General features: G+C 40.5%; 1 protein-coding gene across 1 annotated transcript in view; it reads right to left on the bottom strand.

The window, feature by feature from the left end:
* Positions 1-15,447, bottom strand: part of LOC114669006 (zinc finger protein 665-like) — an 81,450-nt gene extending 66,003 nt beyond the window's left edge. The window contains exons 1-2 of the mRNA XM_028825128.2: positions 15,324-15,447; positions 8,824-9,194 (exon numbers count right to left, since the gene is read on the bottom strand). Coding sequence (XP_028680961.1) covers positions 8,824-9,194; positions 15,324-15,343 — 391 coding nt within the window. The 5' untranslated portion in view covers positions 15,344-15,447. The remainder of the gene's footprint in view (positions 1-8,823; positions 9,195-15,323) is intronic.
* Between the last annotated feature and the right edge of the window lie 901 nt (positions 15,448-16,348).

The raw sequence follows: 16,348 nt of genomic DNA, 5'->3' as shown, positions 1-16,348 counted from the left end.
GAGCTGTATGGAGAAGGTTGATCAAACATACCGACCCTTACAAATAAGTGGGAAATGAAGAAGAATATTACAAGTAAATCTAAGATATATGATTTAGACAACAAAATATTGGCTGTCCATGTTCTCTGCCTGGGGAGAGGATCCGGATTAATGTTTCACTCTGTCACAAACGCTCTAATGAGGAATTCATCTGGCCCTATAAGAAAAGACACTATTAATATGTACTGACTTCAAAACACAACACTGGAAGGAGCAATGATAAACTTCCATCAGTGTGGAGAGAAAAAGATGGACCTGCTGTATTCGGATGTTGAATTTGCCTTTATATGTAAATTTTGGCACAATGGGGCAGATGTGACCACACTGTCAAGTGTAAATTTGCAATAGCAAATTTCATTAGAAGTACACACAAAGTTAAGGGCCAGGGAGACAAAGAGCTTTACTTTTGTGATGTGTAGAGGAGCCTTTGGGCCATGCTGACATTTCAGAGGTGGTCTTAACTCAGGCAAGTGGGCTGCAAACTCTTCAGGGATATATCCAGAGAAAACCACTGTTGTGACTTAATCATACCACATTACAGTCAAATGAACAGGAACAAGACCCTTTCAAACTCTGGTATTGCAATATGTAAAATAGAATTTACAGTGAAATCCTGTATTTTGCAAAAATAAATTAATCAAATGGCATGTCTTTTTCAGTAATTGTTCCACTGACACACAAAAAAGGTGTTTAGTTCCTGTCTAGAAGAGTTTTTCTTCTTTACGTCTGTATATAGATGGTGACAAAAAAAAAAAAAAATACAGTGACGGGTTATGGAGGAGCTTCAGTGTATGTTCCAATATTTCAAATTAACATTAAGAAAAGACTGGCAAATAACTTGGTAGTATTTACCTCCAAGATAGAAGCAACATTTACTGCACTGGGATGGGTAGAAGTCGTCCACCCAGGGCATGTACTGATTTGTTTAGATTCAACACCTGCTCTTTCTAGTATTAAGTTAGTAAATTCCAAAATGTAGGCCTGATATATTACTAGGCATAAAGCAACAGTTGTAGAAACTGAAGATTCTGGGCATCGCTGTTAATTTCCTATTCATGTTGGCATTCTGGGAAATCAGGTAGCTGATAACTTGACTAAGCAGTCTCTTAGTAATAAAAAGTATAAATGTAATAGTAACACTGAATAAGGGGAAGTAAAAGCCTTAATAAAAACAGAGCTGGGATAATAAAGGACAGTATCTACAGTCATATGAAAAAGTTTGGGAACCCCGCTCAGCCTGCATAATAATTTACTTTCAACAAAAAAAAAAAAAAAGATAACAGTGGTATGAATTTCATTTCCTAGGAACATCTGAGTACTGGGGTGTTTTCCAAGCAAAGATTTTTAGTGAAGCAGTATTTAGTTGTACTAAGTTAAATCAAATGTGAAAAACTGGCTGTGCAAAATGTGGGTCCCCTTGTAATTTTGCTGATTTGAATGCATGTCACTGCTCAATGCTGATTACTTGCAACACCAAATTGGGTGGATTAGCTCATTAAGCCTTGAACTTCATAGACAGGTGTGTCCAATCATGAGATATAAAGGTATTTAAGGTGGTCAATTACAAGTTGTGCTTCCCTTTGACTTTCCTCTGAAGAGTGACAGCATGGGATCCTCAAAGCAACTCTCAGAAGACCTGAAAACAAAGATTGTTCAGTCTCGAGGTTTAAACTGACAGTTTCAACTGTAAGGAATGTAATCAGGAAATGGAAGGCCACAGGCACAGTTGCTGTTAAACCCAGCAGGTCTGACAGGCCAAGAAAAATCCAGAAGCGGCATATGCGCAGGATTGCGAGAATGGTTACAGACAACCCACAGATCACCTCCGAAGACCTGCAAGAACATCTTGCTGCAGATGGTGTATCTGTACATCGTTCTACAAGTCAGCGCAATTTGCATAAAGAACATCTGTATGGCAGGGTGATGAGAAAGAAGCCCTTTCTGCACTCACGCCACAAACAGTTGCTTGTTGTATGCAAATGCTCATTTAGACAAGCCAGATTCATTTTGGAACAAAGTGCTTTGGACTGATGAGACAAAAATGGTGTTATTTGGTCATAACAAAAAGCGCTTTGCATGGCGGAAGAACACTGCATTCCAAGAAAAACACCCGATACCTATTGTCAAATTTGGTGGAGGTTCCATCAATGCTGTGGGGCCGCGTGGCTAGTTCAGGGACTGGGGCCCTTGTTAAAGTAGAGGGTCGGATGAATTCAACCCAATATCAACAAATTCTTCAGGATAATGTTCAAGCATCAGTCACAAAGTTGAAGTTATGCAGGTGTTGGATATTCCAACAAGAAAATGACCCAAAACACACAGTTTGAAATCTACAAAGGCATTCATGCAGAGGAAGAAGTACAATGTTCTGGAATGGCCATCACAGTCCCGACTTGAATATCATCCAAAATCTATGGGATGATTTGAAGCAGGCTGTCCATGCTCGGCAGCCATCAAATTTAACTGGAGAGATTTTGTATGGAAGAATGGTGAAAAATACCTCCATCCAGAATCCAGACACTCATCAAAGGCTATAGGAGGACAGCGTCTAGAGGCTGTTATATTTGCAAAAGGAAGCTTAGCTAAGTATTGATGTAATATCCCTGTTGTGGTGCCGATTTATGCACCTGTCTAATTTTGTTATGATGCATATTGCATATTTTCTGTTAATCCAATAAACTTAATGTCACTGCTGAAATACTACTGCTTCCATAAGGCATGTCATATAATACAAGGAAGTTGCTACTTTGAAAGCTCAGCCAATGATAAACAAAAATCCAAAGAATTAAGAGTGGTTCACAAACTGTTTCATATGACTGTATATGAGAAAGAGCAAAGGAGGAGGTAGAAATAGGAGGTAGTCATAATCACATGTTTACATCTTGGGCACACAGGGTTAAACTATTCACTGTATAGAATTAAAGAAAAAACACACACACGACACAGGGATATGCCTGCATATGACTGCAAAGTGAATCAATCAGAGCATATGACAACACGAGGGCAACCATTAAGAAGGATATCAGGGAGGCTAAAAGACAGTTGGAGAGGAATATAGCAGATAAGGTGAAATATGAAACTAAGAGATTCTTTCAGTATTTTAGTAGTAAAAGAACAGTCAAGGAGGAGGTCAAGTGCATCAGGAATAGTAAAGGGGAATTAAAAGATACAATGAAATAGCGGATGCCCTAAACTTACATTTTTCTGAGGTGTTTACAAGTGAGCAAGCGGATAACCTCCCAGAGGTAAAACGCGACGACTAAGGAGGTACTGAGGGATTTGGAAATTGTAGAGGGAGAAGTGCTGCTTAGATTAAATAAGCTGAAGTCAAACAAATCACCAAGACCAGATAATATTTACCCTCGAGTTCTTAAGGAGGCTAGTGAGTACATATATATAAACCCTTGACACATATTTTTAGGAAGTCACGGCACACTGGAGGGATTCTGAAGGACTGGAAAATGGCAAATATCATCCCGTTATGTAAAAAGGGTGACAGGGCGGATCCAAGCAACTATAGCCCAGTAAGCCTAACATGCATCACAGGAAAATTAATGGAAGGAATTTTTAAGGATAAGATTGAGCAGCACATGGCAAGGACAAGAGTTATTCTGAACAGTCAGCATGGGTTCAGAGGAGTGAGGTCGTGTTTTACTAACATGCTGGAATTCTATGAGGAGGCAACAAAAGGATACAATCAAAGTGGAGCATATATTATTTATCTGGACTTTCAGAAAGCATTTGATAAGGTGCCACATGAGAGGTTGGACATCAAATTAAAAGAGGTGGGAGTTCAGGGTGATGTTTTTAGATGGGTGCAGAATTGGCTCAGACACAGGAAGCAGAGGGTGATGGTGCGAGGAACCGGCCAATTCTGATGAGATGTTAAGAGTGGTGTTCCACAGGGGTCAATGCTAGGGCCGCGGCTATTTTTAATATTTTGGTGAATCACCCCTGGCTAATGTAACTTGCCTGGCCCTGTTGCAATAGCAATGTGCATGCACTTGACTGCTCCAATTACATTTGTAAAGCTAGACGTTGCTGCTGCAAAACAGAGTAGAAACTTGCGTACACGGGGGGGGGAGGCTGCCGTGAAAACGTGCATGGCTTTATCCTTAGTTTCTAATACATTTCTGTGTGTATGCACCATTTATACATGAGACACCAGGACATCAGAGGGTGCGATCACTAACGCTTGTGACTCTTAGCATTCACAGATTGGAGAGGACATCCACCGAGGGGAACTAACCACACCCCTTAAAATCTGGGACAAATAAAAACAAGGTGGTCCCAAAGCAGGCAGATTCATTCAGAACAAAAAGTGCACTGCTTTACGGAGCTACAGTCCTCACACAAGGCTGCTCTCCAGAGGCCTAATGCATAACGCTGTGCATAGAATTCACACTAAAACATGGCGCATGGACAAAAACAGAAATGTGGCAAAAGCACACGGGAAAAATAAAAATTTCAGTGAATACCAAGTGAAGGCAAGGAAAAATGTACTATTTGTTGGTTTAAACAGTGGTATAAACAACAAAAGAAAGATGATCGAGTGACAGAGAGGTAGAGAAACTCAAAAGCTCAAGTTCACAAAGTCGCACAGTGCCCAAAATAAAAAAAGGAGTTGTCAGATATCAAAGCCGTTGTGAAAAGGTGAGTCGTAGCCCACCGTCCGAGTGTCATATGGAAGCTTATTATGGTACAGAGGAAAAAAAAAAAAAAAAAAAAAGGAACAGAGTGGGAAAAAAAGCTCAAAATGTCAACTTTAATAACAAAATAAACTACTGTACGTGATTTAAAGTGGAAATCTGGAGATTAAAGTAGAACGTCAAACAATCTTAAAATTGTTTCATTTACTAGTTTCTCAAATCCCATCGTAACTAAAGTAGCATGTTAAATGCTTTGTTTTGTATTTGATCTTCTATGTGCTCTGTGTGTGTGAATCACTACGTGCTTCTTAAACAGGCTCTCTCTTACACCGACAGGACACAGAATCCATTACATTCATGATATTATGATATTCTGAACAATTAAAATATTAAGAAGTACAGGTGCTGGTCATAAAATTAGAATATCATGACAAAGTTGATTTATTTCAGTAATTCCATTCAAAAAGTGAAACTTGTATATTGGATTCATTCATTACACACAGACTGATGTATTTCAAATGTTTATTTCTTTTAATGTTGATGATTATAACTGACAACTAATGAAAGTCCCAAATTCAGTATCTTGGAAAATTAGAATATTGTGAAAAGGTTCAATATTGAAGACACCTGGTGCCACACTCTAATCAGCTAATTAACTCAAAACACCTGCAAAAGCCTTTAAATGGTCTCTCAGTTTAGTTCTGTAGGCTACACACTCATGGGGAAGACTGCTGACTTGACAGTTGTCCAAAAGACGACCATTGACACCTTGCACAAGGAGGGCAAGACACAAAAGGTCATTGCTAAAGAGGCTGGCTGTTCACAGAGCTCTGTGTCCAAGCACATTAATAGAGAGGCGAAGGGAAGGGCAAGATGTGGTAGAAAAAAGTGTACAAGCAATAGGGATAACCGCACCCTGGAGAGGATTGTGAAACAAAACTCATTCAAAAATGTGGGGGAGATTCACAAAGAGTGGACTGCAGCTGGAGTCCGTGCTTCAAGAACCACCACGCACAGACGTATGCAAGGCATGGGTTTCAGCTGTCGCATTCCTTGTGTCAAGCCACTCTTGAACAAGAGATAGCGTCAGAAGCGTCTCGCCTGGGCTAAAGACAAAAAGGACTGGACTGCTGCTGAGTGGTCCAAAGTTATGTTCTCTGATGAAAGTAAATTTTGCATTTCCTTTGGAAATTAAGGTCCCAGAGTCTGGAGGAAGAGAGGAGAGGCACAGAATCCACGTTGCGTGAGGTCCAGTGTAAAGTTTCCACAGTCAGTGATGGTTTCGGGTGCCATGTCATTTGCTGGTGTTGGTCCATTGTGTTTTCTGAGGTCCAAGGTCAACGCAGCCATCTACCAGGAAGTTTTAGAGCACTTCATGCTTCCTGCTGCTGACGAACTTTATGGAGATGCAGATTTCATTTTCCAACAGGACCTGGCACCTGCACACAGTGCCAAAGCTACCAGTACCTGGTTTAAGGACCATGGTATCCCTGTTCTTGATTGGCCAGCAAACTCGCCTGACCGTAACCCCATACAAAATCTATGTGGTATTGTGAAGAGGAAGATGCAATACACCAGACCCAACAATTCAGAAAAACTGAAGGCCACTATCAGAGCAACATGGGCTCTCATAACACCTGAGCAGTGCCACAGACTGATCGACTCCATGCCACGCCGCATTGCTGCAGTAATCCAGGCCAAAGGACCCCCAACTAAATATTGAGTGCTGTACATGCTCATACTTTTCATGTTCATACCTTTCAGTTGGCCAACATTTCTAAAAATCCTTTTTTTGCATTGGTCTTAATTGATATTCTAATTTTCCGAGATACTGAATTTGGGACTTTCATTAGTTGTCAGTTATAATCATCAACATTAAAAGAAATAAACATTTGAAATACATCAGTCTGTGTATAATGAATGAATCTAATATACAAGTTTCACTTTTTGAATGGAATTACTGAAATAAATCAACTTTGTCATGATATTCTAATTTTATCACCAGCACCTGTATACTTGATATCATTTTCATGATGAATTGAATTAAAGCATGTTATTAAACAAGGGAACACTGTGGCACAGTGATTGTGAAGAACTGGCACCACGTCCAGAGATTGTTCCTGCCTCATGCAAGATGCTTACTGCGCCATGCGCGACCTTCGATGGAATAGTTTATTGCAGCAGTACTGTCTCTTTCAAATGTACTAACCCCCAATTCCTGTCCTTCCTTTTCTTTCTCCAAGTAACCAATCACCACACAATCCGCTCTGTAATAGATATCAAGCCATCTGTAAGCTTAGAACAATGATTCTTCAAAACTTTTATGGAACATTGAAATATCTTCATAGTACATGTTTAATTATTCTATCCATCTATCCATCCAGGGTTGTGCCAGCCCCAGCAAGAATACAGCGCGAGGCAGGAACAATCCCTGAACGGGGCGCCAGCTCAGCACTACTACTGTCCACTGTGCCCTCACATGTTTAATTATTAACAATATAGAGAATTTAAATGATGAAATCTGTATAAATGTAATAAACATACTTTGCTGCATTTCATCTTGAAAATGATATCAAAAAGCTCCAAGAAGATAGCGCATGGAAATCTAAATCGACCAGGGTAGATGCTGTATTGACACAGCCCGCCATAGAGCTGCGATTCCACACTCTGATACAGTGGGATAAATACTCTGAGCAGTGCAGCGAGAGTAAATGCTAAAGCAGCTATGGTATTGGGAATAGTTTGGCCATTCCGTGGACCATTATATTGTTACAGGTTAATTACAATCAGATGCCTTAAACTAATAAATGATTTGCAGTTAATTTCAGTGTATTTGATAAAGCCACGTCAGGGATGTGTTTTGCAAACCGAGTGGAGAGCTTGCGTACGTCAAAGATTTAGCTGCCGTGAAGATGTGCGTGGCTTTATGCCAAGTTTAGTTTTTATACGTCACAATGTGAGCATGGAAACGGGTGTACGCAACATTTTTGTGCATACATACCGTTTATACATGAGGCCCCAGATCCTACCACTGTGAAGCCACGTGCTAAAAACTTTTGTTTATGTGATCGTGTGCCTGTTATTTTCAGCTCTTTTCATTTCAAGTAAACAGGGTGGCCTGGTTGGCAGCCCAAAATCACTTTTGAGTTCAGTCATTCCCTTGATTGACAACACTCAAAGTCACTCAACTTGACTCTCATGATCACGGGATGCATTCCCCATACCCACCAGAAGCATTCCCATTGAACAACAGTACTTGAAAATGACTCCTTAGAAAGGTCAACAAAACTCAAGAAACTCCTAAAAAAAATTAACACTACTACTACTACTACTACTACTACTACAACCACCACCACCACTTAGGCCCAAACTGATGAACTCTGTTTACTTTTACATAATGAACTTAACTATGCTCACACACATTTACTACTATTGTATAAGTCATTATTAGTAAACCATAACATTAATATACCAATGCACAAACATTCACAAAATTCTACTATTTGTTCAAATTTAAACATACAGTAAAAGAAAAACAAAATTAACCTTAATGGTTAACATAAAAATAACAATGCAATCTCCCTTATACTGGAAGTAAAGATGAGGCCAGTTCGCAATACAGGAGAGGAAAATAAAAACTCCACTCTTTAAGAAAGAAAATAAAACCTTGGAGGGGGGTCAGTACTGACAAACAACACCACAGTTCTGCATGACCCTCTGCATAGCACCTTGGGCATTCTTCAGGATTAGAAATGCACACTGGACAGTCTAATAGACTACAGATTGAATCCTTTCATTGTTGAATTCCCAGCTATTGTTCCTGCCTTGCGCCCTCTGCTGGCTGGGATTGGCTCCAGCAGACCCCCATGACCCTGTGTTAGGATGTAGCAGGATGGAAAATAACTGACTGACTGATTCCCAGCTATAGAATTCTCTGTTACTTTAATAAACACAAACAAGCTCCTATAGAGAAGATATTAGGGCTACAAAGTCGGTATGTTACTTACAAAAGTGCCTGTTTTTCACCATAAAATATTAAACTTGTATTTTTTAAGTTTCCCATAAAAAAATGTAAGATTGCATTTTCAGGCCCATACCACCTACCCCAAAACTTGCATATGTTCATGACACTTACCTTTTCCAGAATAATTTGAAGATAATGGTTGATCTTCCAGAGTTCTAACAGATGAAGTTACCTTAGTCCTCTTTTTGTCAGGCTGTAATGAGTCAGACTTCACTTCATGCTCACCATTCTTCATACTCTTCCATTTCTGTGTCTTAATGCTGACGGATGCCTCCTCAGCCTCTCCTTTAATGTCCACTGACGCCAGTTCATAATCCTCATCCTTAATGTTCAGAGTTTCCTCTTTAGGATGGACAGCAGCCGCATCACAGTCCTCCTTCTTAATACTCACATCCTTTTTCTTCATGGTTGTTATGTCAGCCTCATGTGTCTCCTCTTTCACAATCACCTTCATGTTACAGTAAATGGTAGCCGCTTCTTCCCTGGAGTTAAAACAACAATTTCAGCATTGCACCATTTAGCTCTAAAAATATTTTATTTCTTTTTATAGCACCCTGTTAAGGTTCATGTCAAGTCATACAGTTCAGAGAAATCACACTACAGCACGTTGACAGTGACTCATCACTCTTCATATCACATTATCAGGTGTAGAACAAACCGAGAACTGTGGAATGAATGTCCAGCAGGCTTGAGGAGGACCACCTAAATATAGTTGTAGGTCATCACTATTCAAATCATACAGTCCAACACCAAAGATTAACTCTGAAACTAGAAGCTGTAAGCATCAGAGGTAACTTACAAAACTGGATCTCTAGTTGGTTAACCGGCAGGAGACAGAGTACAGATAAGAAGTGAATGGAAGTGGAGTACCTCAGGGGTCTGTCCTTGGACCCTCGTTACTTTTTCTGATTTATATACATTTCAAATTTGCAGATGACACTTAACTGGAAGGGAGAGCAGACACTGAGGAGGCAGCAAAAACAAATCAAAAACAGCTGAACAAGATTCAGAACTATGCAAACACCTGAAAAATGCAGTTTAAGGTAGAAAAGTGCAAAGCGATGCACATGGGCAAGAGGAATACCAATCATAAATACAAGATGGGAGACGCTGAGTTATAGGAAAAGACCTCTGAAAAGGAGAGAGAGAGAGAGAGAGAGAGATAGATACTTTAGTAATCTTCAAGGGGAAATTCACATACTCCAGCAGCAAAAAAATATTAAAGAGTAATAAAAAATGCAGGTAAAAAACAGACAATAACTTGAATAATGTTCAACGTTTACCCCCTCTGGTGGAATTGAAGAGTCTCATAGTTTGGGGGAGGAATGATCTTCTCAGTCTGTCAGTGGAGCAGGACAGTGACAGCAGTCTGTCGCTGAAACTGCTCCTCTGTCTAGAGATGACACTGTTTAATGGATGTAGTGGATTCTCCATAATTGATAGGAGCCTGCTGAGTGCCCGTTGCTCTGCTACGGATGTCAAACCGTCCAGCTCTATGCCAACAATAGAGCCTGCCTTCCTCACCAGTTTGTCCAAGCGTGAGGCATCCTTCTTCTTAATGCTGCCTCCCCAGCACACCACTGCGTAGAAGAGGGCACTCGCCACAACCATCTGATAGAACATCTGCAGCATCTTACTGCAGATGTTGAAGGATGCCAGTCTTCTAAGGAAGTACAGGCGGCTCTGTCCTTTCTTGCACAGAGAATCAGTATTGGCAGTCCAGTCCAATTTATCGTCCAGCTGCACTCCCAGATATTTATAGGTCTGCACCCTCTGCACACAGTCACCTCTGATGATCACAGGGTCCATGAGGGGCCTGGGTCTCCTAAAATCCACCACCAGTTCCTTGGTTTTGCTGGTGTTCAGTTGTAATAGGGGTTAATGTTGACGCATTTTCATTGAATAAGCAATGTGCAGATCTGATTAAAAAGGCAAATACAATGTGAGTTTATACCATAAAAACTGTTGAATATAAATCAAGGGACATTATGCTTAAACTATATAATGCACTAGTGAGACTTCAACTGCAGTTCTGGTTACCATAGTACAAAGATACATTTTTTCCTTCATTTACCACCCCCTCTGCTCCACAATTTAAAATGAAATATCTAAACACTTCAGATGTGATTAAAGTTCACATTGCAGACTTCTATTTAAAGGGATTTACATATGTTTCAGCCACATGTATTCCCTGCCACTTCTCGGCAACATCATGTTTGAGACACAGCAATGACAGGTCTGTTAAAGCCGTTGTTATACTTAGGACATTGTCGTATATCCTTCACATGCCATGACTGCTTGAAGTCTGCGACTCATAGACATTACCAGGGGCCTCGTGCATAACGCCGTGCCTAGAATTCACACTAACACATGGCATACGGACAAAAGCAGAAATGTTCATATGCACAAAAAAAATCTAGATGCATTAATCTGTGCATTTGCCAACTTCCATGTTCTTCCGCTACATAAATCCCGGTCAGCGTAAAAAAATAACTCACGTGTACACACCTGCTGCCACTCCCTAAACTCCTCCCAGAATTACGTCTCTTTGAATATGCAAATCAATATAAAAAGCCCTTAAGCTCAGCGTTCTGTGAAAAGGCAATGGCAAAAGCACGACGGGGTGTGGAAATAGAAGAATTTCAGCGAATACCAAGTGGAGGCAAGGAAAAACGTACTATTTGTTGGTTTAAACAGTGGTATAAACAACAAAAGGAAGTTGATCGAGTGACAGTGTGTGAGAAACTCGAAAGTTCAAGGTCAGAAAGTCGAACAGTGCCTGAAATAAAAAAGTTGTCAAAGTCGCAGTGAAAAGGCGAGTCGTAGACCACCGTCTGAGTGTCATAAGAAAGCTTATTAGGGTACAGAGAGAGAAAAAAAAAAAAAAACCACACGGACACAGTGAGAAAAAAAGCTTGAAATGTCAACTTTAATCTCGAAATTTCCACTTTAATCACGTAGTTTGTCATTAAAGTGCAACATCATAAACTTCACCTTAAAATCGTTTAATTTACTAGTTTCTCAAATCCCATCGTAACTAAAGTAGCACGTTAAATGCTTTGTTTTGTATTTGATCTATGTGCTCTGTGTGTGAATCACTATGTGCTTCTTAAACAGGCTTTCACTTCCTCCGACAGGACACAGAAGCCATTACATTCGTGATATTACAGCTCTCTGAATAATTTAAATACTGAGATGTATACTTGGTATCATTTTCATGATGAAAGGAGTTAAAGCATGTTATTAAACACGGGAACACGGTGGCGCAGTGATAGTGACGAGCCGGCGCCTAATCCAGAGTTTGTTCCTGCCTCACGCAAGATGCTTGTTGTGCGACCTTCGATGAAATAATTTAATGCAGCAGTACTCTCTCTTTCAAATGTACTAACCCCCAATTCCTGTTCTTTCTTTTCTTTCTCCAAGTACCCAATTGCCACACAATCAGCTCTGTAATAGACGTTAAGCCATTTGCAAGCTTAGAACTCTGATTCTTCAAAACTTTTAAGGAACACTGAAATATCTTCGAAGTACATGTTTAATTATTCTATCCTTCCAGTGTTGCGCCAGCAAGAATACAGCATGTGGCAGGAACAATCCCTGAACGGGTGCCAGCTCCTTGCTAGCGCTGTGACACCGTGTCCTACCATGTTTAATTATTATTAACAATACAGATTATTTAAATGTTAATATTTTATCTGTATAATGTAATAAACATTTTGCTGCATTTCATCTTAAAATGATATTGTCATCATATGAAAATACACACTAAAGTGGCTCAGGTTGTGCAATATTATAACTATCACAAGTTTACAGTGAGGTAATTGTACTTATAAGTTCAAACAGTTCTACAAGGAGCACTTGAGTGTGTTTATAGTTCTTAGGATGAAGCGGTTTCTGAAACAGAAGGTCCATACAGGAAAGGCTTTGAAGTGTTTGCCGTATGAGAGCAGTTCAATAGACAGCATGGCTGAGGCAGCCGATCAGCTGCTGTAGAGCTGTGATTCCACACTCAGATACAGTGATAAATACTGAGAGTAATATGGAAAAAGATGATCTACTGTGGCAACCCCTAATGGGAGCAGCTGAAAGAAGCAGAAGTTGCAGTGAGAGTAACAACGCTAAAGCAGCTATGCTATTTGGAATAGTTTGGCCATTCTGTGGACCATTATATTGTTACAGGTCGATTACAATCAGATGCCTTAAACTAATAAGCAATATGCGGTCAATTTCAGTGAATATGATAAAGCTGCGTCAGGGATGTGGATCTAAAAAAGAAAGAGAACCCACGCTGGAACAAAAGCACTGCTTTGATGCTGGTGCCGCCAGTTTGCAAAACCATTCGGAGAACTTGCGTATGCCAAGGATTTAGCTAGCGTGAGAATGTGCACAGCCTTACGGCAAGTTTAGGTTTTATACATCGCGATTTGAGCGTGGAAACGGGAGTACGCAACATTTGTGCGTATACACAGCTTATACATGAGGCCCCAGGTGATAAGGATATTTTCTGATGAAGTTCTGGCAGTTTATATGCTGGAAATCCATGAGGGAAACATCAGATCAAATGATCACGGAAGAGTAAAAATCATTTTGCTCGATTTCCCAAAGATTTAAATGTCCAATAAGATGTCTGAAACGTACTCCTTATCAGATTGAAAAATAGTTCTGCTGGACCCACTTCTACCTACATTCAGGCGTTGTGAAAAAGTCATACAGAAGACATGGGGTGAGGGGTACAAGTGGAAGGACAAGAATGGACTGGTGCCCAGACCAGGGTGGGAATTGATCCCTTGCCAGGAAGGAAGGTCAGAACCTGAGGAGTTTGCCTTTTTGGAGTATACTTCCCCAACAAGCTAGAGGGCAACACTGCTATTTCACTGCTCCCAATTACCTGCCTATGCCAGTAATCATATTCCTGTGGGACAGCCCTGCAGCCTCCCATGGGTACCACCAGGAATTAACTCTCCTTATTTTATGAAAACATCCGCCTGACCCAAAAGTACCTCCTGTGGACTTAAGCCAAACAACAGAAGAACTCCCTAGGTGGAGCCCTGAACCTCACCTCAGAGAGCTGGAGCTAGGAGGAAGATAATGAAGCATATCTGGAAGAAACTGGAAGAAAAGAGAAAGAAGTGTGCTTGTGCTTATTAAAAAAAAAAGTATGCATTTGTCAAGGTAATTAATTGTAACAAACCTTTTTTTATTTGAACCCGGGACTTGTGTCTGGTGTTTAGCAGTGCTGCAAAGCCCCCTACAGTTCACACTATGTAACACCAAGATGAGGCATTCGAGTTCTGTGTTCAGCTCTAGCATCCAAGTTAAGCACTAATGGAAACATCAGACAAGAGTGACTGGGTGGATTCCAGGACTGTGAGGACTGACTGAAGATTAGGAGTTCACATGATTGAAGTTGCATTTTTTTGGGAATTTGTACAGTGCATTTTGGCTGTTAGTTTAAAATAAACTCAACAAGAAACTGGAACAGAGATGGAAAATCATTAGGGGTAGATTTTGCACCACCATTTAGAATGTTGTACATCACACAAAGAACCATGGACACATTGAATAAAATTAGCAAGCAGTGTGGTGGACAGTAGAACTGTAGGGATCTTCAGATGTTGAAGTTATTTTGGAGAATTGTGGTGGTAAGCTTTGTTGGACATGATAATAATTTTTTACATTTATATAGCGTTTTTCATAGTGAGCTGGGAGACACTTCAACTACCACTAATGTGTAGCAACCATCGGGATGATGCGACGGCGGCCATTTTGTTTTTGTGCCAGTACGCGCACTACATAAATACATTTAAAAAAAACTCCCAATTTGTTTATTTTGCTTTGCGTCCGGTTTAACTGAAAACATTATGCAATGTTGAGTGTCACTTTCTGAATTTAGGAAAAATAAAAGTTACGCGCTATAGCAGCAGCTACACCCGCGGTCAAATGGCCGGCGCCTATTGTAATGAGCGCCCTGTGCCACCAGGGGGCCCGTGCAGAGTCGGTGCCACTGCCCCATCAAAACGTACGTTTCGTGTATTAAAATGTTTTATATTTTTACATATTTGGGTAAAATTAGTATTGCAAACATATAGTCGCAAAATATGAAAAAATGTAGTTTGTTTCAATGACATAACTTTTTGGTTCGGCAAACCGAACTTCAAAGTACACACGTGTCGAACGTTAAGCTAACTTCACTACTCTTTTAAAGGACAGCCTGTTACCAACTCCGATATCGTCTCTGAACTGGATTACGCATTATAAAATTATACAATTAGGGGGGGAAAAAGGCAAAAATCAAAGCGCTATGTGCGCACACAGTACCGCCGCCTCCTCGAGTCTGCCGAGTCGACAAGTGCGCAACTGACGAAATATACGGAAAGCAATGAACACGAGGAGGAAGAGGAGACGGCGGTGTGTCTCGGTGATGTGAAGTACTCGAGAACATGAAGCAAATTGGAGACGAAACCACCAAGCAATAACAAAGACACGCAGGCCACACAGAGAGACGGACACGAACTCTAATTCAAGTCTCATGCTGTAACGCTTGATGTAGCGAATAAAAGCTCACGTCCATAAAGTAGCGTAGCGTGCCCACACCCACTTTCTGCACTTACCCTCTCTCGGTGAAACTCATAAATACGCGTCAGCCCCCTTTATCCTTGTTCATCACTCAGTAGTGATGGACTGCTCGATACTGCTACATCGAGCTTTCGCAGTGCCGCGTTGAGTCTTGTTTCAAATGCGCTCGCACGTGATGTTCAGACGCGCTAGAGCCATGACGTCACTGGCATATCCGCAGACAGGAGCCCTATTGGTCAGCCAGACAGTCGGTCTTGTTTGGCTTAAAAAGTAAAAACAGTGGATGTTATGAGAGAGGACATGTAGGTGATTGGAGTAACATAACAATATGTAGAGGACATAAAGATATGGAAAAAGATGATCCGCTGTGGCAACCCCTAACGGGAGCAGCCGGGAGAAGAAGATGTGGATGTTCTCCATCTGCGCGGTATTTTGGCAGGAGTTCGAATCTTGCGGTTCCTGTACATGCAGCACGGTCAAAGAAAAAATAAACCCCTTTTATAACAGTTATGGAGTATTTATTAGAAGTGGACATAAAGATCATTCAAGTACTGACAAGAAGGAGCAGCTTGGATAAGTACATCTGCATCCAAAAAAGGCACCTGACTGTCAGCAACCTCCATCCCTTGTGAATGCATCAGTAAATAAGACGTCGTCCGAACTGCAACACAGCAAAATAAATACAGGTAAAATTCCGTTACAACGAATATCTTTACAACGAAATTTTCTTGAAATGCTTGAATGAATCATCCACAGAGCAGTTAATTCTGTGGCCGCAGCTCAGTTGTGCACAATGATCCCCAAACAGAAACATTGTAATTTTTTTTTCTTTCATCGAAATTTCCTCCTAATGTTTTTTTTTTTTTTTTTGCCCTTTTTATTTTCTGTGGTTTTCAGTGATACCTTTTGCTTATCGCTCGTCAACGTTTGAAAAACGTCCATTGGAATTTAACTCATTGTCACCCTCCTATAGAAATGACAGACATGAAAAAATGATAACAGTTCATATTAGAAAAAAAAAAACTTTAACTTTTTGCAGCTCTCGATTGCGGCAAAAAGA

Source organism: Erpetoichthys calabaricus, chromosome 1 (genome assembly GCF_900747795.2).
Source record: "Erpetoichthys calabaricus chromosome 1, fErpCal1.3, whole genome shotgun sequence".
In the NCBI taxonomy this organism is placed as follows: Eukaryota; Metazoa; Chordata; class Cladistia; order Polypteriformes; family Polypteridae; genus Erpetoichthys; species Erpetoichthys calabaricus.
The sequence above is the reverse complement of the archived record's forward strand: the minus strand, read 5'-3'. Positions and strand labels throughout refer to the sequence as shown.